Source organism: Oncorhynchus clarkii, chromosome 32, assembly GCF_045791955.1.
Source record: "Oncorhynchus clarkii lewisi isolate Uvic-CL-2024 chromosome 32, UVic_Ocla_1.0, whole genome shotgun sequence".
Lineage (NCBI taxonomy): Eukaryota > Metazoa > Chordata > Actinopteri > Salmoniformes > Salmonidae > Oncorhynchus > Oncorhynchus clarkii.
In genome coordinates this window covers 31,278,975-31,301,080 of record NC_092178.1, presented here as the reverse complement: position 1 = coordinate 31,301,080, position 22,106 = coordinate 31,278,975, and the positions used below count along the sequence as shown (strand labels likewise).

Genomic DNA, 22,106 nt, shown 5'->3' with positions numbered 1-22,106 from the left:
AGAAATTAAAGGGGAAGTCTACTCGGAAATAAAATTCTAAAATTAAATGTTGTCTTGACACCCCTTTATTATTTGGGATGATGCTCTGCATATTCTGAATTTGAATTACTTAGCTTTATTTACTTGTGTACCCTGAATGACAATCAAATACATCACCAAAATACACTTGCTATCCTTTCTCTTAATGTTTTGTTTGTGTTACTTCAGCTAAGATCTGGAGGCTCTCAGATTCTGGAGGGCTGCATAGCTGAGATTCCCAACATCTCCAGCCTGGACATCTCAGACAACGGTGAGGCCTGAGTAGACACTGTATGTACATTCATTGTGAATGTACCTTGATTTTTTTACTTGATATTGTGTTAAATGTGATGCTCAGGTTTGGATTCAGACCTGACCACTCTCTTGGTGTGGCTGGCCAAAAATCGCTCCATCCGCCACCTCTCACTGGGCAAGAACTTCAATAACATCAAATCCAAGTACGAGACTTACTTACCTTGGAATTTGATTTTTTTATTTTAATTTTAATTAGCCTGTCACTTAATATCCTCCTGTTTGTATTGTCCTCTCTGTCTGGAATGTAACGAAGTATGCATGTCTTCCCACAGAAATTTGTCTCAAGTCTTGGACAACCTGGTGCACATGATACAGGAGGAGGAATCGGTGAGTCGACTCTTATGGTGACACTTAGCCATAACAGCTTAGCATAAAAATGTGTCTTAACCATTCATTACCATCGTTCAACTAACCTCTTTGTCACTTAGCCACTGACGTCCCTCTCCCTGGCCGACTCCAAGCTGAAGGGAGATCTGTCCATCGTGCTGAACGCTCTGGGCAGCAACACCAGCCTGATCCGGGTGGACATCAGTGGCAACGGCATGGGAGACATGGGGGCCAAGATGCTGGCCAAGGCCCTACAGATCAACACCAAGCTCCGGTAAGAGGTCAATGCTCAAGAAGAGGTCCACAAGGGTCAACTGTGCCAAGTTCCAATACTGCATAATATGGATTCTACTATATTATATTCTTTGTCATCTCTTATGCGTTTTGTACAGGACAGTTATGTGGGACAAAAACAATGTCAGCCTACAAGGCCTCCAGGATGTGGCAGCTGCTTTAGAAAAGTATGTATTTCTGTGTGTCACAATTGTATATTTATTTATACTCCTCTGCACATCTTCCCATGGATATTTTGGTTAGGATATATGAGTAGGCATACACTTAGTTACATATACAGTACTGTTACCCTCTCTTTCTTTCAGGAACCACACCATTCGCTTCATGCCTATCCCCATCATCGATGCTGCCCAGGCCCTCAAGGCCAGCCCCGAGAAAACAGAGGACGCCCTACTAAAGGTCAAAGTTCACATTTGTCTGCATGGTGGATATGAACTCATAACAGAATTGATGTCAATTGTCATTGATAAGAAGGCATCGATAGCAGTGTTGAATGCAAAAATGGTCACATTTCCATCAACATGAATATTATATTTTTTAAACTTTTTATTTTTGATATCGATCTCTACAAATCAATTCTCCTGCAGATGGAGCAGTATCTCCTAAGGAACCACGAGACTCGAAAATACCTCCAAGAGCAAGCTTACCGGCTTCAGCAAGGCATTGTCACGACAACCACACAACAGGTGACCCCTCTGTTTATATGTTTGATATGTAACTTTGGTATTTTATTTGAATCCCCATCAGCTGTTGCAAAAGCAGCAGCTACTCTTCCTGGGGTCCACATAAAACATGAAACATACAGAGCATCAATAGACAAGAACGGCTCAAGGACAGAACTACATACGTTATTTAAAAAGGCATACATAGCCTACATATCAATGCATACACACAAACTATCTATGTCAAATAGGGCGTTGTGCCGCCAGGTGTTGCTTTATCTGTTTTTTGAAACCAGGTTTGCTGTTTATTTGAGCAATATGAGATGGACGGAAGTTTCATGCAATAAGGGCTCTATATAATACTGAATGCTTTCTTGAATTTGTTCTGGATTTGGGCACTGTGAAAAGACCCCTGGTGGCATGCCTGTTGGGATAAGTATGTGTCAGAGCTGTGTGTAAGTTGAATATGCAAACAATTTGGGACTTTCAATACATTGACTGCATCACTTTTTATAAGAAACATTAGTCTCTCCACAACTCTTAGCCAAGAGAGACTGGCTTGCATAGTATTTATATCAGACCTCTGATTACAATGAAGCGCAAAACATGTCGCTCTGTTCTGGACCAGCTGCAGCTTAACTAGGTCTCTCCTTGCAGCACTGGACCACACGACTGGACAGTAATCAAAATGAGACAAAACCAAGTAATTTAGTCTCCTCAACTTGTACAACAGCCATACCATTCATTACCAGATTCAGCTGAGGTCTAGAACTTAAGGAATGATTTGTACCAAATACAATGCTCTTAGTTTTAGAGATGTTCAGGGCCAGTTTATTACTGGCTACCCATTCCAAAACAAACTCTTTGTTAAGGGTTTCAGTGACTTCATTAGCTGTGGTTGCTGATGCGTGTGTGGTTAAGTCCTCAGCATACATGGACACACATGCTTTATTTTAATGCCAGTGGCAGGTCATTGATAAACTTACAGAAGAGTAGAGGGCCTAGAGAGCAGCCCTGCGGTACACCACACTTTACATGTTTGACATTAGAGAAGCTTCCATTAATGAAAACCCTTTGAGTTCTATTAGATAGCTTTGAATACACAAAATGGCAGAGGTGGAAAAGGCATAACACGTCCGTTTTTTTTCAACAAAAGGTTATCTACAATAATATCAAAGGCTGCACTGACATCTAAAAATACAGCTTCCACAATCTTATTATTATCATTTTCTTTAATTTTTCTCGGCACTTTTTGGATAAATGTTAGTAGTACATTGAGTTTCCACTGGAGAAATTGAAAGTTACATAATACATTAAGTGTTGAATGCCCATAAACCATTACATTACATCCTCTGATAACCTCTGAACCCTCCTGCCTTCTGCTGCTCCAGATGATGGACATGATCTGTGTAAAGGTGCAGGACCACCTGAACTCCCTGAGGTATACAGAGACCGACGTCGTCCAGGAGGACATGAAGGTGGCCAAGAACCTCATGAAGGACGCCAGGAACTCCAAAAGAGTGAGCTGAGAACCAGACATATTGTTCTCATAGAATCGGTAGAACATACAGTATGAACGCAGAAGTGATAGAGCGTGGATTTAAACCTTTGATCTAGAGAGACAAAAATGACAGGGTAAACATTAACCTCAAACTCTACATGGGACATCCTGGTTAAATAACATTTAGAAAAAGGAGGATACAAGAAAAGAGAGCCTCAAACTCAAATGTTTTTATTTTTGTCTCTTCCCCTCTTTCCCTGTCTGCCCCTCCTTCCAAACCCTGCTCATCTACCTAGCTGCTGCCCAACCTGTACCACATGAGGGGATCACCTGGTGGCATGGGCAGCCCCATTCAGGACAAGCTAGAGTCCATGGCCGGAGAGATAGCCAGGGTCATGGATGGACAGCTACAGGTACGCAACAGTCAACACAGCAGTAAATGAAAAATGTATTTTATTTTTCGAGACAGATATTTTGGGTGTTGATTTATCTTAGTGAATAACATAGTCCAGTCCTCGAAGTTGGATGTTTTTGTTCGGCACAAGTGGTCATGTGCTTGATGATTTAATGATTAATTGAGTAGTTGGGCTTGAACAAAACTATGCAACCTGAGACACTGCCCTAGTCCTTGCAGCAACTGTGAATCCTGATTAAGGATTTTGAGACTGATTCCCTGACCTGTCAATGTTTTTATTTTGCTGTTTTATGATTTTGTTATACTCTTGTGAATTCTATATTTTTTTACTAGATTACTTGTAGTTTTTCATGTCTGTCTGTAATTGTGTAATTACTTGGTGCTGCCTATCTTGGTCAGGACGCTTTTAAAAAACAGATTTCAAACCTCAATGAGCCCTTCCTGGTTAAACAAGTTTTTTAAAAATGGAATAACAACGTAAGCTAGCACCGCTTCTTTCTCTCTCTCTCCCCCACTCCCAGACGTTGTTGCAGTCTATGGTTGACACCGCTGAGGGCCTCTGTCCCCATGTGATGAAGAGGAGCAACCTGCACCAGGAGCTGATGAAGGCAGGTGCAGGCAGGATGACCATCCCCCATAGCTTCATCACCACCACACTACTGGAACAGTCAGGAGTCGACATCATCAACAAGATCAGGTGATCACCACATGGCCTGGTCAAGATCGCTAGCAGATGTTCTCATACAAAGTGACTAACAACAAGTGCATTCAGCTAAGGAGAGGAAAACAACAAAACAATAGTATCTCCAAAAGCAGTTTGAAGAGTCATGCTGGGTTCTGGTCCAATGGTAGTCCTGCTGAACCCGGACTACGCATTGCCTGCTTTGTGCCCATCACAAGTGACCTTCAACAGATAAACGCTGGGGGGGCTGGATTGGAGGAGCCCTTTTGAGACCTAATCAGTAAATCATTTCAAGTGTAGATGGTATCAGTTAATGTGAATTCAAACTGAATCAGTTCCTTGTGATCTGATCTGTGTATGACATCATAGACCTAGTGAAATAATTATGATTATGTCACATAGCCTTAGCTGATAACCTTGCAATGTATGTAAACTTCACTCTCAGAAAACTACTGTAACATAGTCTGTAACTATATGCAGCCCAGTCTTGATACATTGCAGGTAGTAGAGAGGTAGTATCTGCCTCATGTTCTCCTCTCTGTCACACAGTGAAGTGAAGCTCAGTATGGCTTCCTTCCTCTCAGACCGTATCGTGGATGAGATCTTGGAATCTCTGTCCCGTTCCCAAAACACTCTGGTCAGTACTGTATATTAAAATAGATTATTTCTCTTCCGCACACATGCATGCACGCACACACAGAGAGACACAATAATGCATTTTTGCTTAAATGACTTGTAATCCTGATTTAGGGTGCTTCTGCACCACATCAAAGCAAATACCGGTGAAGAAACACTGACCGTGTATGCCTTTTCCTCCCTTCCCACCCCAGGCAGAACACCTGACCAGGAAACCTCAACCTCTTCTCCACCAGGAGCCCAACAAGATGGAGGTGTTGGAGGAGACAGTCCTCCAACCTGAGGCCCAGACCCAGGAGCAGAGTCCTCACCATGCTGAGAGGCTGGAGGAGATGGACACATGTGTGGTAACTAAGACTAGTCCATGTGAAGTTTTGTGATCCATATCTGCTGTACTGAAGCATGACTCACCTGCTGACTGTTTTTTTTTTCTCGACTGTGTTTGTGACCTGCGGATGACACCCAAGTCCAAGAGGAAGAGCATTCTCTGCAGGATGCTGCGGCCTGTATCTGTGGCCTTTGGTGAGTTTATGTTCTACATCCCAGGTACAGTAGATCTGGTCAAATACATTTAGATTAGAGTAGTAATGTACTATTTCCGCAACTTGGAATGAGAGAGGTTTGGTTTTGCCTCGTCTATTGATGGTTGGTTGTTCATCAGAAATGGAGTTTGACTTGGACAAGGCCCTGGAAGAAGTGCCTATATATGAGGAGGATCCGCCCCCTCCTCCCCTATCGGACAAGAAGCCGACTTACTTTGGCGAGCTGCCCACTATGGAGGCCCAAAAGCTAGAGCACCACACCAAGCTCCGCCCCAAACCGAAAAAGAGGACCAAACCTAGCCGAGCACCAGTAAGAGGCCTTCCACCTGCCCCCTCTTTCCACCTGCCCCCTCTCTTTCTCCCTCTTCCACTCTTTCTATGTCTACCTACTATTCTGTATTGCTTGATGTAGGCCTAAATATTTTTGGGGTTTTCAGCGGGAACCAATCTGCACCTCTCCACCACCTGAAGTGGAGCAGAATGACCTCCTGGGGAAAGTGGATGAGGGTGTTGATGAATTCTTCTACAAGAAAATCACCAAACTTAGTTTTAAGTGAGTCTTAATTCCTATTAGGCTGAACTCTTCCCAAAAAGTAAATTACATTACTCAATGTTTTAGAATAAATTATTCTAGTTTTCATAAGATTGAAATAACTCTGTGTTTTGTGTTAAAGCATGCAGCAGTACGCCATCAATTTCTAGATTGTTTGCAGGCTAACTAGCTATGGGTAAATGCCAAAATAAAGGAAACACCAAAGTGTCTTAAGGCGTTGGGCCAGAACAGCTTCAGTGAACTTTGGCATAGATTCTACAAGTGTCTGGAACTCTATTGGAGTTGTTGATGGTGGCGCAAAACCCCGTGTCAGGCGCCGCTCCACAATCTCACATCATTTAAAGAAAAATGTATTTAACCTTTTATTTATCTAGCCAAGTCAGTTAAGAACAAATTTTTATTTACAATGACGGCCTACCGGGGGACAGTGGGTTAAATGCCTTGTTCAGGGGCAGAATGACAGATTTTTCCTTTTGTCAGCTCTGGGATTCAATCCAGCAACCTTTGGGTTACAGGCCCAATGCTCTAACCACTAGGATACGTACTGTCCCCATAAGTGTTCAATTGGGTTAGGATCTGGTGACTGAGACACACACACACACACCCTTTAAATCCCCTATGCTCATTTGAGACCCCCTTTTCAAAGTCGCTGAGATCTCTAGCTATGGTTGCCAAAATAATGGGCAACTGGGAATTTGTATACATGACCACGATGGGATAATAATTGCTTAATTAACTGAGGAGCCACACCTGTTTGGAAGCACCTGCTTTCAATATACTTTGTGTCCCTCATTTACTCAAGTGTTTGCTTTATTTTGGCTTGTTTACCTGTACCTTTTTAATACCTGTATTTAGAAGTTGTGAGTGTGTACTGTTCAGCAAAAGCCTTCTTTAACATTTCCAGACGACCCACCCTGAGGGGCTCCTCCAACATCCAGGAGGGGTCGGAGAAGAAACGGGAATCCCGTAAAAGCGGCTTCCTTAACCTCATCAAGTCTCGCACCTCGAAGTCCGAGAAGAGCCATGGAACAGCTGCCATCACCACCCCAGCTGCTGCGACTGTCAGCACTGTGACAGAGGAGCCCTTGTCCCCCAAGGCTCCGTTGTGGGACCACTCTGAAATCTCCCCTGACCACTCACGAAAGCCGCCAACCCCTGAACCCACTGAGGAACAGCACTCCGAGAGTGACAGTAAGGGTAGTCCTCATGGTGGCCGGCACTTTGGGGTCCCCGTAATGGGCCCCCTAATGGGAATGGATCTCCTGGCGGAGATGAGAAAAATGCATGAGAAAATAGTCGCTCATAAGGTGGGTAAACTGACCAGATTTAGCTCATTTTGACTCTGTTAAGTGTATGAGTCAGTAGCACCCCTTAGCAAAGCGTTTCCCAAACTCGTGCACGTTTTGGTTTTAGCCTTAACACTACACAGCTGATTCAAAGGAGCAAAGCTTGATGATTTGTTGATTATTTGAATCAGATGTGTAGTGCTAGGGCAACGTGAACCCCTTGGAGTCCCGAGGATTGAGTTTGGGAAACCCTGCCGTAGCATCATTGAACTACTGAATAATGACCTTCTTTACAGGGTAACACACAACCTCTTCTGAAAAAGTCCCAGATAGTAAGGAATAAACAGGGAGATGGTAATACGTTTGTTATTTTAAAGTTACACTATTTCCTGTCTTCAACTGTAGATCTACCAGTCACTTGGAAAGCTACAGATTGTCATGAGTGGATAATTGTGAAGGTGCCGCCCTGTAGTGGCTTTAAATGGAACATCTGTGTCTCAGCTTGGTTCAGACTGTTGAATACAACCATGCAGTGGAAAAAACAATTGTGCCTCTAGAATCAGGTTTAGGACTAAAGACATTGGCCATACTGAAAGACGTTTGTTTGTTATTTTTTTACAGTCGGACTCTTCAGACAAGGCAGATGATAAAAAAGGTGAGTTGGCCTCTATATCCCAATCAGGTAATTATATTTGAATTTGAATTACATTTAGTGATATCTTTATGTACAGAAGGATGGCTCAACTTAATTATGCTACGTCTGTCTTGCCATGCAGCTTGCCAGCTGCCATGTGGTACAATAAAAGTGAACAGAATGTTTAATTAAAATGGAGCCCTAGCTAACACTTTCTTTAGACAGTCCCTTGTAGAAGCTCTACGAACCATACCCACTGTTGCTGTGTCCAATATGGGTCTTCTTTGTTATGTCTCTCTGTAGGAAAGCCAAAGGGTCAAACATTGTCAATAGCGCCCAGGTCTAAACCCACCGGTGTTACACCCAGATCCCCAGCACCCCAGAGCATCAAGCCCCACATGGGACCACACACTTTGGGACCCCTGAGCCCTCGTGCCAGCAGCAGCCACAGCCCAGGTGGGCATATGACGAAGTATACTTTATTGATAGTGATACTCAGATGGCAAATAAGGGCACCAGAAGCAAAAAATAGATGATTACTTAGTTTATTGTGATTTTATCTTGCCTTAATTTGTCCTATTGTCTATAACCATTCTTTATTTTGTATATTTTTCACCCTCAGATGACACCCCTGACTCCTGTCTTGGAAACGTATCCCCAAAAGGACCACTGCCCGCCCCTCACCTGAAGAGAGAGCCCTCAGACTATGAGAGGGAGGAGGAGAGTAGCTACATTAATGGTAGGTATATCTATTACCTGTGTGTCCTCCATCCAGAAGAATTGATTTAGGATCAGCTCACCACAGTCCAAAGTGTTCATATTGAGAGTAAATCGAATAAACAAAGCTGTTTTGCTTCATGTAAAGACAAAGAGATTTATTTCAATTCACTGAGAACATAGTATGATTTAGAAATAGTCATTATGTGAGTTTGATGGAATTGAATAGACACCTGGTGTGATTGAAGAATAAAAGCATCTTTCATCCTCATCACTCTCTCCGTCAGTTGAACTCACAGGAGACTCCAGCCCATTTGACTTGGACCAAGAGATGGACAGGTCTGCAATTGGTGGGAGACAGTGGTCCTCCCTGAAGCGCTCCACTTCTGTGGTACAGGAAGTAGAAGGTCGAGAACGCACCAAGTCCCTCCCTGCATCTGGTTAGACCAATTACCTTCTCTCCTTCAGCTCTTTAAAAAAAATATATTTAAACTTAAGACTCGTACAGTGTTGTAGTGTTGGGTGTATCAACTAATAGTAGTAAAGTAGGTTGCAGCAGTTTTGGCAGGTCCAATAGTTGCCGTACCTTTTGAATAACATGCAGTGTTACTGGCTGTTCACAGTAATCGTAGTTGTAGGGGGTTGCTCCAGTAGCTATTTGTGTTGGTTTATAAGTACTCACACAGCTGTGACATTGTTTGTAGTACCAGTAGTTATGGTTGTAGGCCACCAGTTGTAGCTTCCTCATTGCTTAGTACCATATCAGCTCACACACCACTCTCTTGCAGTGAGACCTTCATCCACGGTGGACCTTGTCCACTGCCAAAGCCCTGGGGTGTTTGCTAAAGACAACACCGAAGAGGACTTCTCTCCTATCCCTGACACGGACCAAAGACAGGATCTCAGGCCTGACAACATGGAGGACACGATGACGACATCCCAGTGTAGAAAGAAAAGCTACATCTAGATTCTCTCTACTTTCTCTAAAGTGTTTCAAGTAGTGTCCAAGTGTGGAGAATTGTAATGCAGCCAAAGAGGAAAGAACCAAAAAAAAAGCTTATGGACAAAACCATGCCAATACCTTACTCTGAATTCTCTTACTTTAAACAAAGACTGTTGATTGGCTTATTCAATCAACCAATAAGCACTGCTGTGTTTCTATGTCTACTTTGCATGTTATGTATTTATGTAATAACACACTGAAAGTGACATGCATGTGTTGAAAAGTACACTACATGACCAAAAGTATGTGGACACCTGCTCATTGTAACATCTCATTCCAAAATCATGGGCATTAATATGGAGTTGGTCCTCCCTTTGCTGCTATAACAGCCTCCACTATTCTGGGAAGGCTTTCCACTAGATGTTGGAACGTTGCTGTGGGGACTTGCTTCCATTCAGCCACGAAAGCATTAGTGAGGTCGGGCACTGATGTTGGGCGATTAGGCCTGGCTCGCAGTCAGCGTTCCAATTCATCCCAAAGGTGTTCGATAGTCAAGTTCTTCCACACCGATCTCGACAAACCATTTCTGTCTGGACCTCGCTTTGCACACGGGGGCATTGTCATGCTGAAACAGGAAAGGGCCTTCCCCCAAAGTGTTGCCACAAGGTTGAAAGCACACAATAATTTAGGATATCATTGTATGCTGTCGCATTAAGATTTCCCTCCACTGGAACTAAGGGGCCTAGCCTGAACCATGAAAAACAGCCCCAGTCCATTGTTCCTCCTCCTCCAAATTCTACAGTTAACACTATGCATTGGGGCAGGAAGCGTTCTCCTGGCATCCGCCAATCCCAGATTTATCCATCGGACTGACAGATAGTGAAGCGTGATTCACCACTACAGAGAATGTGTTTCCACTGCTTCAGAGTCCAATGGCATGGTGATCTTAGGCTTGTGTGCGGCAGCTCGGCCATGGAAACCCATTTCATGAAGCTCCCGACGAACAGTTCTTGTGCTGATGTTGCTTGCAGAGGCAGTTTGGAACTCAGTAGTGACTGTTGCAACCGAGAACAGACTATTTTTACACGCTTAGGCAGTCTGGTTCTGTGAGCTTGTGTGGCCTACCACTTTGCAACTGAGCCGTTGTTTCACCTAGACGTTTCCACTTCACCATAACAGCACTTACAGTTGCCCGGGGCAGCTCCAGCAGGACAGAAATTTGACGAACTGACTTGTTGGAAAGGTAGAATCCTATGACGGTGCTACGTTGAAAGACACTGAGCTCTTCAGTTGGGCCATTCTACTGCCAATGTTTTTCCTATGGAGATTGCATGGCGGTGTGCTCGATTTTATACACCTGTCAGCAACGGTGTGGCTGAAATAACCAAATCCACTAATTTAAAGGGAACTCCACATGTATGTATGTATGTACAGTACCAGTCACACCTACTCATTGGACACACCTACTCATTCCAGGGTTTTTCTTTATTTTTACTATTTTCTACATTGTAGAATAATAGTAAAGACATCAAAACTATGAAATGACACCTATGGAATCATGTGTTAAACAAATCAAAATATATTTAATATATTAGATTCTTCAAAGTAGCTGCCCTTTGCCGTGATGACAGCTTTGCACACTCTTGGCATTCTCCTAACCAGCTTCACCTGGAATGCTTTTCCAACAGTCTTGAAGGAGCTCCCACATATGCTGAGAACATGTTGACTGCTTTTCCTTCACTCTGCGGTCCAACTCATCCCAAATGATCTCAATTGGGTTAAGATTGGGTGATTTTTGGAGGCCAGGTCATCTGATGCAGCACTCCATCACTCTTGTTCTTGGTCAAATAACCCTTACACAGCCTGGAGGTCTGTTGGGTCATTGTCCTGTTGGAAAACAAATGAAAGTCCCACAGCGCAAACCAAATGAGATGGTGTATCGCTACAGAATTCTGTGGTAGCCATGCTGGTTGAGTGTGCCTTGAATTCTAAATGAATCACAACAGTGTTACCAGCAAGGCACCATCACACCACCTTCATGCTTCACGATGGGAACCACACATGTGGAGATCATCCGTTCACCTACTCTGCGTCTCACAAAGACACAGCAGTTGGAACCAAAAATCTAAATTTTTGGACTCATCAGACCAAAGGACAGATTTCCACTGGTCTAATGTCCATTGTTCATGTTTCTTGGCTCAAGCAAGTTTCTTTTTCGTATTGGTGTCCTTTAGTAGGGGTTTCTTTGCAGCAATTTGACCATGAAGGCCTGATTCACGCAGTCTCCTCTGAACAGTTAATGTTGATGTGTCTTGCTTGAATTCTGTGAAGAGTTTATTTGGGCTGCAATTTCGGAGGATGGTAACTAATGAACTTATCCTCTGCAGCAGAGGTAACTCTGGGTCTTCCTTTCCTGTGGCGGTCCTCATGAGAGCCAGTTTCATCATAGCGCTTGATGATTTTTGCAACTGCACTTGAAGAAACGTTCAAAGTTCTTGAAATTTTCCAGATTGACTGACCTTGTCTTAAAGTAATGATGGGCTGCCATTTCTCTTTGCTTATTTGAACTGTTCTTGCCATAATATGGACTTGGTCTTTTACCAAATAGGGCTATCTTCTGTATACCTTGTCACAACACTGATTGGCTCAAATGCATTAAGAAGGAAATTCCACAAACAACCTTTTAACACGGCACACCTGTTAATTGGAAATGCATTCCATTTGACTACCTTGTGAATCTGGTTGAGAGAATGCCAAGTGTGTACAAAGCTGTCAAGGTAAAAGGTGGTTACTTTGAAGAATCTCAAATATAAAATATATTTTGATTTGTTTAACACTTTTTGGTTACCACATGATTCCATATGTGTTATTTCATAGTTTTGATGTCTTCATTATTATTATTACAATGTAGAAAATAGTAAAAATATAGAAAACCCCTTGAATGAGTAGGTGTGTCCAGCATTTTGACTGGTAGTGTGTGTGTGTGTGTGTGTGTGGGGGGGGTTACATTGTGCCACGGGCACATTGATCTAGTAAACCTTTAATGACAGGCATAATATAACTTTGATTTATCGTGATTTATATGAAATACATTTATTGTGGGACTTGGTGATGGTTTCCAGTTTAATTGGTTAAATTGATTTGTGCTAAATACATTAAAAAAAACAATGCTTTGTAACAAAAACCTTTTAATGTGGTTGCCAATACTCCTGCATATTTGTACCAATAAATCATATGTATGCTGCCACGTAGACTTGATTAACTTGCATCGTATTGCCTAATATAACTAACCATTTAATTGTATTCATTTTGCCACGCTTTCCTTGCGGACGTTGTCTCCAATTGTTTGGGGGCAATCCCTATTGCGCACATAGTTGAATGTCGTAGTTAAGTTCCCTCGTTTGCATTTGGTGGCGTTTAGAATGAACTGCAGCGAAGGAAACATAATCAATAGTATAGAACACCTCATCAGTCTCATTTCAAATCCACACAGTCAAAACTTCCATTTAATTTCACAATTTTAACATTTTGGATTTGCGCCGGTGTATTGGGCACGAGCTACCATGGACAATGCTTTTGACAACCTGGATGCTGTGGGCTTCCTACAAATTTGGCAACATTTCGATGTTGACGGTAAGATCTTACTCTTCAATAATTGGAACTGTATGTCGTCTTTTAAATTACTATTGATATTCATCTGTCCGCTTATCAGGCAATGTTTTTAATCGAAAGTCCGTGCGCAAACTCAATCTGAACTTTACACCATGTCGTGGAGATAAAACAATACAGAAATAGGGTTTAATTCATCTTATGTTATACCTTTATTTGTTTTTAGATAATGGTTATATTGAAGGAAAGGAATTGGACGACTTTTTTCGACACATGATGAAAAAACTTGGGATGAGCGTAAGTAGGCAATTGTAGGACTCCACGGTTTCTTTTCCTTGTCATATGCATACTGTGTACAGATAACTACAGTAAGATTTGACTACTAACATCCTAGAATACCCTAATTAGACCTACTTTGCTCTGTTTTGTTGGGGGCATTCAAGCGATGTCAACAGTAGATAATCTCCGAATCCAATCATTAGTCCACGTTTTGTCTTTCAATGAAATGACATGAATTCTGTCAGTGATATTGTACAGGTAACACTGAAAGAAATACTCAAACAAGTGCAACTACTTAATTGGGGAGCCCATATGTGGAATGTGTTCAAATGTCTCGGTGTTGTTCCTAAAGGATGAAATAACAGATGACAAAATTAGACGAGTGAAAGAAAGGTTCATGTCAGCTTATGACACCACAGCGGATGGTCGCCTGCAAATCCAAGAGGTATGTTTACTTGTATTTATTCATACATACATTCTTCCCCTTTATTTGTCTATGGGTCATTTATTATTAAGTATACTTACAATCCAGAGAAGAGGGGGGGGGGGGGGGGGGGTAATTGGATTGTGATCAAAATGTCCTCACAGCACCTTTTTGTGTGAAGCAGCCTTGAAACTACCTAATTGCTCCTTGATTTGCACCATGTTATTGCCTTGCTTCATCTTTGCATTGTCTTGTTGTCATTGACCACATGCAATTAATTATGAGTTTATGTCAAATTAAATTGTCTAATCATTTCGGCTTTGACATTTAGTTTTCCTTGTCCATAGCCTGTATTTCCATACATTTTATGTTGAAAGAGGAGTTATGCCTGTTGAAGCTGAGGGGACACTTACCCCTTAAATTGTAGTAAGAAAATACAGAAGATTTAGTTTATTTTACACAAAATTAGCCATCCGGGATTGAATAATGCCTGCCTGTGATTGTTAACTAATTTGATTGAACATAAATGTTCCAGTTGGCCACCATGATGCTACCGGAGGAGGAGAACTTCCTCCTACTGTTCCGCAGAGAGACGCCATTGGACAACAGTGTGGAGTTCATGAGGGTAAGATCAAAGATCCCATACAGTACGAAGTGTTGCGGTCCAAAAGCATTTGACATATGCATAAAAAATACAATCCTATTATTGGTTGGGTAGTGTGTCCTATATTCTCTTGAGCACTTTCATCAGCTAAATGTGCCTCTCACTCCCCAACAGATCTGGAGAAACTATGATGCTGACAGCAGTGGATACATATCAGCTATAGAGCTCAAGGTACATTCAAATAATTTCCATGCTTTCAGTGAGACCACTGCCATGGCCCTCTCAGAGACATTGTCTTAGCTAGTTGTTGTCTACTTTCTAAGTAAGAATCAATGAGTGGCCAGAGTTGTTCTTGTTTACATAGTTGATCTAGGTCTCTGACACGTGTTGCTTTAAGGGTCTTTTGGAAGGATGCCCATTATCCTCTTATGTGGACAGATCAATAGGGTTGGGCCGATATATGATTAAACCGAATATCGTGATATTTGACATTATCATGACGTGCAAAACGATATATCATGATGTGCAAGGCTATATATACTCTGTTTGAACTTTTCAAATCCAAACTGCCGTTTTCAGGCTGTATCAATATGTTGAAAATGAAGTCTCTAAATTAATTAAATAAGCCTTATTGTTTTGCCATGCTAAGAATAATTAATTAGAATGCAGCTATAATATTGTAAATAAGCAAAAAAATTGCACTGTCTGGAATGATGTAATCATTAACGGCGCGAAATGATTATATCGGCTGTCGCGATATTTTGAGGAACATATCATAGTGACCCCAAATTTCAACCAACCCTACAAGGCAAGACGGAAGTACTTTTCTTCGAATTTCCAAACACTTGATGGTTTCTCGTTTTATAGTTCACCCACAGTACATTTACTGAAGATGAATTGTACAGGATGTACAGTACATTATACTATTTATGAACACTTTGATTCAGAATGAGGGACAAAAGTGTTATGGCATAGGAACCGACTTCTCCGGACTCCTCCCTCTTCCTGACAGCTAAAGGTCCAAAGCTTCTGCACAGGATTCTCTACTTTGCGCATAATCTCTGCTCTGCTCATTTAATAAAGTTAGATCAAAGCTGAATCAATGTCTGCAAGATCACATAATGATAGTATTCTACATAACAGAACCGAATATAATAGCTTAGTGTAACGTTACTATAAGACAAAAAACCACCTAATTTGTTTAAGAGATTTTAGGATGATTGTGTGAATTGTCGCATTTTTCTCTCATGTGGCCAAAACTCAAGTGTGCGCCACCAGGCAAAATACACTAAGTGTACAGTACAAAACATTAAGAACACCTGCTCTTTCCATGACATAGGAAGGTGTTCTTAATGTTTTGTACACAGTGTATGCGCTTTAATTGAAACTAAGCACAGGTATGCTACAGTTTAACACCACCGGCTCTAAAATTCACTCACTGTACATAATTCAAAACTGAAGGCTAGTACAAAACAACACTGTATAACTCAAAAATATCTAATGCATATCCCCATGAAACGTATTGAGATCAAATGGTTGGCCTGCGGATGCTGCATGGGCGTTTCACCGGTAAAACTTGAGCAATTATCATTCACGTTTGACAGTGAGAAATGTGAAGGGAGGGTGCCAACCAACATTTGTGTGTAAAGTAGAGGTAAAGAAACAGATGAACAAAATGTGATTCAGATCTTCAGCTCTGGGGACTAGGGATCCAAGGGGGCGGGACAAGAGCGGTTGCCTACAGATTTGCAGTCTATGCCTTTTTTATTATGTATGTATTTATCCTTTATTTGACCAGGGATGTCACATTAAGAGACCACCTTTTTTCACTCGAGACCAAGGCCCATGTTTATCAAGTGTCTGAGAGTAGTAGGAGTACTGATCTAGGATCAGTTTTAGATTATAATAAATGGATCCTAGATCAAGATATTAAACCTAATCTTAGATCAGCACTCCTACTCTGAGACACTTGATAAATATGGGCCCAGATCATCAAGTTGGCCGTCTTCCTCTGTGTAACAGGGTTTCCTGCAGGACCTGTTTCTCCAGCACAAGAAGACCATCTCCCCCAACAAACTGGAGGAGTACACCAACACCTTGGTAACAACGAGCCCCAGCTCCTTTATTCTATGTCTCCATTTGAGGGCTCTTGGTCAAGAAGTGTTAAAAGTAGTCAACCTTTACAGCCAATCGTCCTCCTCTCCTGGGTCTGATGTGTGTGTGTGACCCAAACACAGTTGTCTCATCACAGATTGCCTTTGAAGAGGTTGAAAATAATCAAAAGGATGTAGGAGACGGTTATCTATTGTCTCTTAAATGAGTATATGATACCCTGTTCAATGGGCAATTCAATTTGGATGATTGGGGGAGCGCTATGCATAGAAATGCTACTATGCCATTCAATGTAATAAGGAGTGCACTAAAGGAGTTATTTCTCATTGATGTGTAATTGGCGGTAATACCCTTGGTAATCACTCCCCTCTATAGTATTAGTAATTGGATGGTACTGTGATGGAGGGTGATCAGCTCTTTAAAGATATTCAGAGGTGATATGATTTTCACTGTTTAGCCATTGTCATTGTGGACCATTTAATTAATTACTGTGTGTGTGCGTGCGCATGTGTTTTTATACATCAGTGTTGAGTAAAATATGGTGTGCACAACATGGGAAATACACTGGCATCATTTGAATTAGGTTCTCTTTGGTATTGTTGTAGAGTGTTACACATGACATGTCACCAAGTCAAATTCTGAGTGTGCAGTGGTGATTTTAGCATGTAAATCTTGGTGGGGCAAAGCCACAACACTAAACAATACATTCATTGCACTATGACGGTGACAAACGGTGCCCACAAACTGTTAGGGCCTACAGTACATAAAGTTGTCCCAACATCTTACCTGCTTGTCTGGCAGCGAAACAGTTAATTCAGCCTCATTTTCCAGCCTGTTAAAAAAAAAACATACGGTGGCTGACTTGCATAAACAAATATGTTTTTTACTGACAATTGAGATGTACAAACTATGGCATAAGAGGATGACGAGCGGATAAGAGGCAATTCATCATTTCAATTAAGACATTAATGGGCGAGCTAGGATGGACGTTGTCAATATAACTATTCGTTCAGCACTTTTGAAATGTACAGCGACAGAATTCAGAACATGGGCCATTCTTACAGTATTCTCATTGTCTGTACACCAAGTCAGAACAGTATGCTAAGTTATGAGGGAGGGACGGGACCAAATTATTAGGGTGAGGCACATGGGCTAACAGCTTACTACACAACATACACTTAGTGTTACTTTCTTGGCTACAGTATACATATCTCCCTGGCATATTACGTCATTTATGCAGCAGCATACAAGACATTTTTGGAGTCACTTTGTTGTGCTTTGCTCACTTGAACAGGAAGGTGGTGCGGTGGTCCATCTTGTGGGCTCTAGAAAGAAGCCTGACATCTCAACTTCGAATTCTGAGTTGGATGACCATATAAATTATTTTCTGTGTTTTCCCAGTCACAGCTAGTTCCCAGTGGTCTTGAACTACCTGATGTCTGAGATTTCCCAGTTTCCAGTTGTTTTGAACACGGCTGAATTCATGCTGCATTGAAAGCATGGCCAATGTATTCAAACTTTTCTGGCCCATGTCGTTACCCTCCTTTTCGTGATATCCAATAGGTAGTTATGATCTTGTCTCATTGCTGCACCTCCCATACGGACTCTGCAAAGTTGAGTGTCAAGCCACACCTCTTCTTGACACACTGCCCACTTAACCCGGAAGCCAGCCGCAACAATGTGCCGGAGGAAACACTCAACCTGATGACCAAGGTCAGTTTGCAGGAGCCCGGGCCCGCCTCAAGGAGTCGCTAGAGCAAGATGAGACAAGAACATCCTGGCCGGCCAAATCCTCCCCTAACCGGACGCCGCTGGGACAATTGTGCGCCGTCCCATGGGTCTTCTGGTTAAGGCCGGCTGTGACACAGCCTGGGATTGAACCCGAGGCTGCAGTGGCACCTTAGCACTCATTGTTGAATTTGCGATTTCCGACTTGTTGTATAATGTTTATGTCCAATGGCCGATGAGCACCGATTCATTTATCTATAATTTCTCTTCAAATGACAAGGATTGAAAAAGATTTGCCAGTAGTTTGTCGACTTTGAAAGTATGATGTTGATATGATCAGTCCAATCACAGCTACTGTAGATAAAATGTGATTTGATGTCACTTTATCTGTGGCCAATGACCTTGAGCCTTCTTGGATGGGCACTTCTAATGTAAGTCGATGGCAGCACCCAAGGGACTGGAATTTTCGAAATCTACTTGTAGATGTAGCTGTTACGTAGTGTCTCCATGAGGGACAGAACACTGAACCAATCATGATGCAACTAGAGAACATTACCAACCCCTACACTCCATATTTTCCGCTGGCTGCCCCACCCCCACAAAAAGCACTGAGCTAGGCTGAAACACCTGCATTTTGGAGCTGCCCTACTCAAGAAAGCATTTTGTTTGCAGCTGTATAGCTCAATTATTATTATTTTAGAGTTTGCAAACTGATATGTGACATGTATTAATGCCTGCCCTGAATGATGCGTCGCCACTGTGAGTGTGTAAATGTTCTTGGCGAATAAAGGTGATTCTGATGTGTATGTACTTAGTTTGTCAATCTAATGATTCTGATGCTTTATTCTGTTTATATTCCCAACAGATGAAGATGTTTGACAAAAACAATGATGGCAGGCTGGATTTGAATGACCTAGCCAGGTACTAATTATTTATCAATTGTTCTCCTACATTGCTAGGTGGCTCTTATTGTGCCTAACTGTTTTCCTTCTCCCAGAATCCTTGCTCTGAAAGAGAACTTCTTGCTGAAGTTTGACATGAATGTAAGTATAACATTTGTTGATGAATTTTGCTGATAACTTGCAGTCAGATAAGACTTAAGACATTGTCAATACATGCTCCATCTTCAATTAATTACTGTAGTCATCATTGGCTTGAATTAGAGGAACAAAATTGTGGGTGTTGCGGTACCACTCTGTTTCAGGCTTGCAGTCAAGAAGACCGGAAGAGGGACTTTGAGAAGATATTTGCCCACTATGATGTTGTAAGTCATTATACGTTTAGCCACAACATAATTGTCTTCAACTTCAATTGGGATTGTAAGGTTGATGGTGATAAGCATATTAAATAAAATTACAGTGTTGCTTATGATGATTTGTTGTGATTTTACTGATGCTTCATTGGCCTTAATTATAAAAAAATATATAATATCAGTATAAATGGGCTAGAACACACAGCTGTATTGGAAGTGGATCAGTACTGGGGCGTAGGCACAGGTGGGCCTGGGGAACCAAGCCTAAACACACACAACCAAAACACAATGTTTTTGTTTTCTTTATAATTGTTTATGCTCTTTACTTGTCAGTGTTCCAATTAGTCTTTTTACCTAAACATGCAAACACCATCAGATAGAATTCATAGCAAGCAGTCACTGGGTTAGTCAGATTTGCTTAAATATAACTGGCTAGATGACCTGTAATGACATTCACTCTCACTGGATGGGTTGCCAAAAATAACTAATTGAAAGCCACACCCCCAATAAGCAATGAATATAACTGCATTGAGGCATATGCCACTGTTCTTCTCTGGCTATATGCACCATGCCACTGCCTATTTCATATGTTCATTTAGCAAACAAGACAGCTCATAATCCAGCCCTCTGGCAAAATGTGTAGAATAGCATTATATGAGCTATAAAACTGCACATTTTCCTCTGCCCCATGGCAAAATGTGTAGAATAGCATGGGATTAGCTGCAAAACTAAAATTCTTCTGGCAAAATATGTAAAACTGCAGGATGTTGGCTGCTTTTTTGGGATGGGGGCACCCACATTTCTGCAGGCCCAGTACAAAGATGTATTCACAGAACGTAATGCCTATTAAAGATCTAGTGCCAGGAATGTATTTCATCATTAAGCTTCTAATGCCATTATTAACTGAAGTGGTAGTCCTGTTGCAGTGTCATGCTCCTCCGTGCTGCATGATTGTGGATGTGTGATGTAGTTATACATTATCCCATTAAGCAGAATTTAGATGCTGTCCTCTTTTATAATCTCCCAAGGCACATCAGGTCGTCTTCATCTCTTTTTCTGAAGTCAGCCATTTTTGTTGTTGTTGTTAACAGAGTAAGACGGGTGCTTTGGAGGGTCCGGAGGTGGATGGCTTTGTCAAAGACATGATGGAACTGGTCACGGTAAAAAAAAAAAAAATGTTTTGCTATACCTTAATCTACAAATGTACTTATGTTATTTAACTTATTATGTATTAACTTAGATATATGATGCTCCTATATTGATTCTGCGGTATTGTAAGTTATGGTTTCCGAATGTAGGCGTGGGTTACTTTATATTTATATGGATGAAGCAAAGATAATTGAGTCAAGTTAACAGAACGTCCAACTGTAGTAGACTGTGAAGGGCTTGAGCTGTGATTGGTCTTGAGCTAATGGTTTGAATGTGCTTCCTTTATACCCAACATAGCCTACCATTAGTGGAACGGACCTGGACAAATTCCGCAAGGTCCTGCTGGGCCACTGTGACATGAACGGTGATGGAAAGATCCAGAAGAATGAACTGGCCCTGTGCCTCGGCCTGAAATACTCCAGTTAATAGTGCTAATTACCCTAGTTAGCAGCACAGGCTAACCGCTAACTCATTGATAGCATGCCGCAATGCAATAGCTCATAGCTTTTAGACAACCAAAGAGCATTGCATGATGGTTGGTTGAAAGGAAGTTGTTGCATAGAGTAGACCCATTGGGGAATTTGTTTTGTGATCCTTCATTTTGTTTGACTGTATCTGTTGATGACAATTCTGAGTACCTTTTGAGAATGTTGTGTGTGTGTTCTATTTCATTTGCACGTTGCATACGCCTGCCTATAACTTGCAAAAAATATAGTGGTGAAATAAGTATTTTGGGATTTAAGTTGTTTTGGGGTATTTGTGGGTTGTATTGATTTAATTACCATGATGGCTGCATTTACTTGTCAGAACTGTGTTGTTTTTTATGTGCAAATAATATGGTGAAAGTAAGTGCCATTAATGGTTTGACATTTCACCTCTTACTTTAAATGGTATTTGTAGAGATGTACTATCAAAGTAAACATGTAATACAATGTAACGTAATGCAATACAGTATGACAATCTCTGTGTCCCTGGGCATCTGTATGTTTCTCCAGTCTGTAACAACAGTCTGCAAACACAAGCTAGTGCAGTTCTATTATTGAACTAATCATCACTATTTTCATAACCACAACTTGATTAATAGTACGTGTCTGGTGTATACCCATTGTATCAGAGCAGACAATGTTGTGAGCCTTGGGCACAAAGGAAAATATTGACACATGATGATGTCTGGGCTTCCATTCTCCATGATCTGCCCTTTTGTGCAATAATGGATTTTCAGAGTTTCATTGCTTTAATGCTTGGTAACCAGAGCTTTTCAAAGGCACAACAGCCAAAATGCTATGGAAACAGATTGAACAGCAACTCAAAGCACCCATTAAAGAGATATACAAAGCAAATATGGTTGATAGAAAGTAGACCAGAATGGCTTTAAAAGCTTTTCATAGGTCCATTGGGCACTGTGTAATTCTGTGAAGCCAAGG

General features: G+C 41.6%; 2 protein-coding genes across 2 annotated transcripts in view; both read left to right on the top strand.

The window, feature by feature from the left end:
• The window catches only part of LOC139391758 (F-actin-uncapping protein LRRC16A-like), a 29,135-nt gene extending 16,371 nt beyond the window's left edge, over positions 1-12,764 (top strand). Inside the window, exons 19-39 of the mRNA XM_071139293.1 lie at positions 208-289; positions 377-476; positions 606-660; positions 762-934; positions 1,053-1,121; positions 1,260-1,353; positions 1,542-1,640; positions 3,008-3,136; positions 3,414-3,530; positions 4,054-4,229; positions 4,764-4,851; positions 5,045-5,197; positions 5,318-5,372; positions 5,512-5,702; positions 5,830-5,945; positions 6,850-7,252; positions 7,853-7,886; positions 8,169-8,321; positions 8,488-8,604; positions 8,870-9,022; positions 9,371-12,764. Of these exons, the coding sequence (XP_070995394.1) occupies positions 208-289; positions 377-476; positions 606-660; positions 762-934; positions 1,053-1,121; positions 1,260-1,353; positions 1,542-1,640; positions 3,008-3,136; positions 3,414-3,530; positions 4,054-4,229; positions 4,764-4,851; positions 5,045-5,197; positions 5,318-5,372; positions 5,512-5,702; positions 5,830-5,945; positions 6,850-7,252; positions 7,853-7,886; positions 8,169-8,321; positions 8,488-8,604; positions 8,870-9,022; positions 9,371-9,549 (2,736 nt within the window). The 3' untranslated portion in view covers positions 9,550-12,764. The remainder of the gene's footprint in view (positions 1-207; positions 290-376; positions 477-605; positions 661-761; positions 935-1,052; positions 1,122-1,259; positions 1,354-1,541; positions 1,641-3,007; positions 3,137-3,413; positions 3,531-4,053; positions 4,230-4,763; positions 4,852-5,044; positions 5,198-5,317; positions 5,373-5,511; positions 5,703-5,829; positions 5,946-6,849; positions 7,253-7,852; positions 7,887-8,168; positions 8,322-8,487; positions 8,605-8,869; positions 9,023-9,370) is intronic.
• A 234-nt stretch (positions 12,765-12,998) lies between these two features.
• LOC139392198 (secretagogin-like) lies at positions 12,999-21,451 on the top strand. The gene is made up of 11 exons (XM_071139992.1): positions 12,999-13,158; positions 13,361-13,431; positions 13,766-13,858; positions 14,373-14,462; positions 14,616-14,672; positions 16,464-16,541; positions 19,147-19,202; positions 19,279-19,324; positions 19,486-19,545; positions 20,625-20,693; positions 20,980-21,451. The coding sequence occupies exons 1-11, from the start codon at positions 13,089-13,091 to the stop codon at positions 21,106-21,108; spliced, it is 819 nt and encodes a 272-aa protein (XP_070996093.1). The 5' UTR covers positions 12,999-13,088; the 3' UTR covers positions 21,109-21,451.
• The last annotated feature ends 655 nt before the right edge of the window (positions 21,452-22,106 follow it).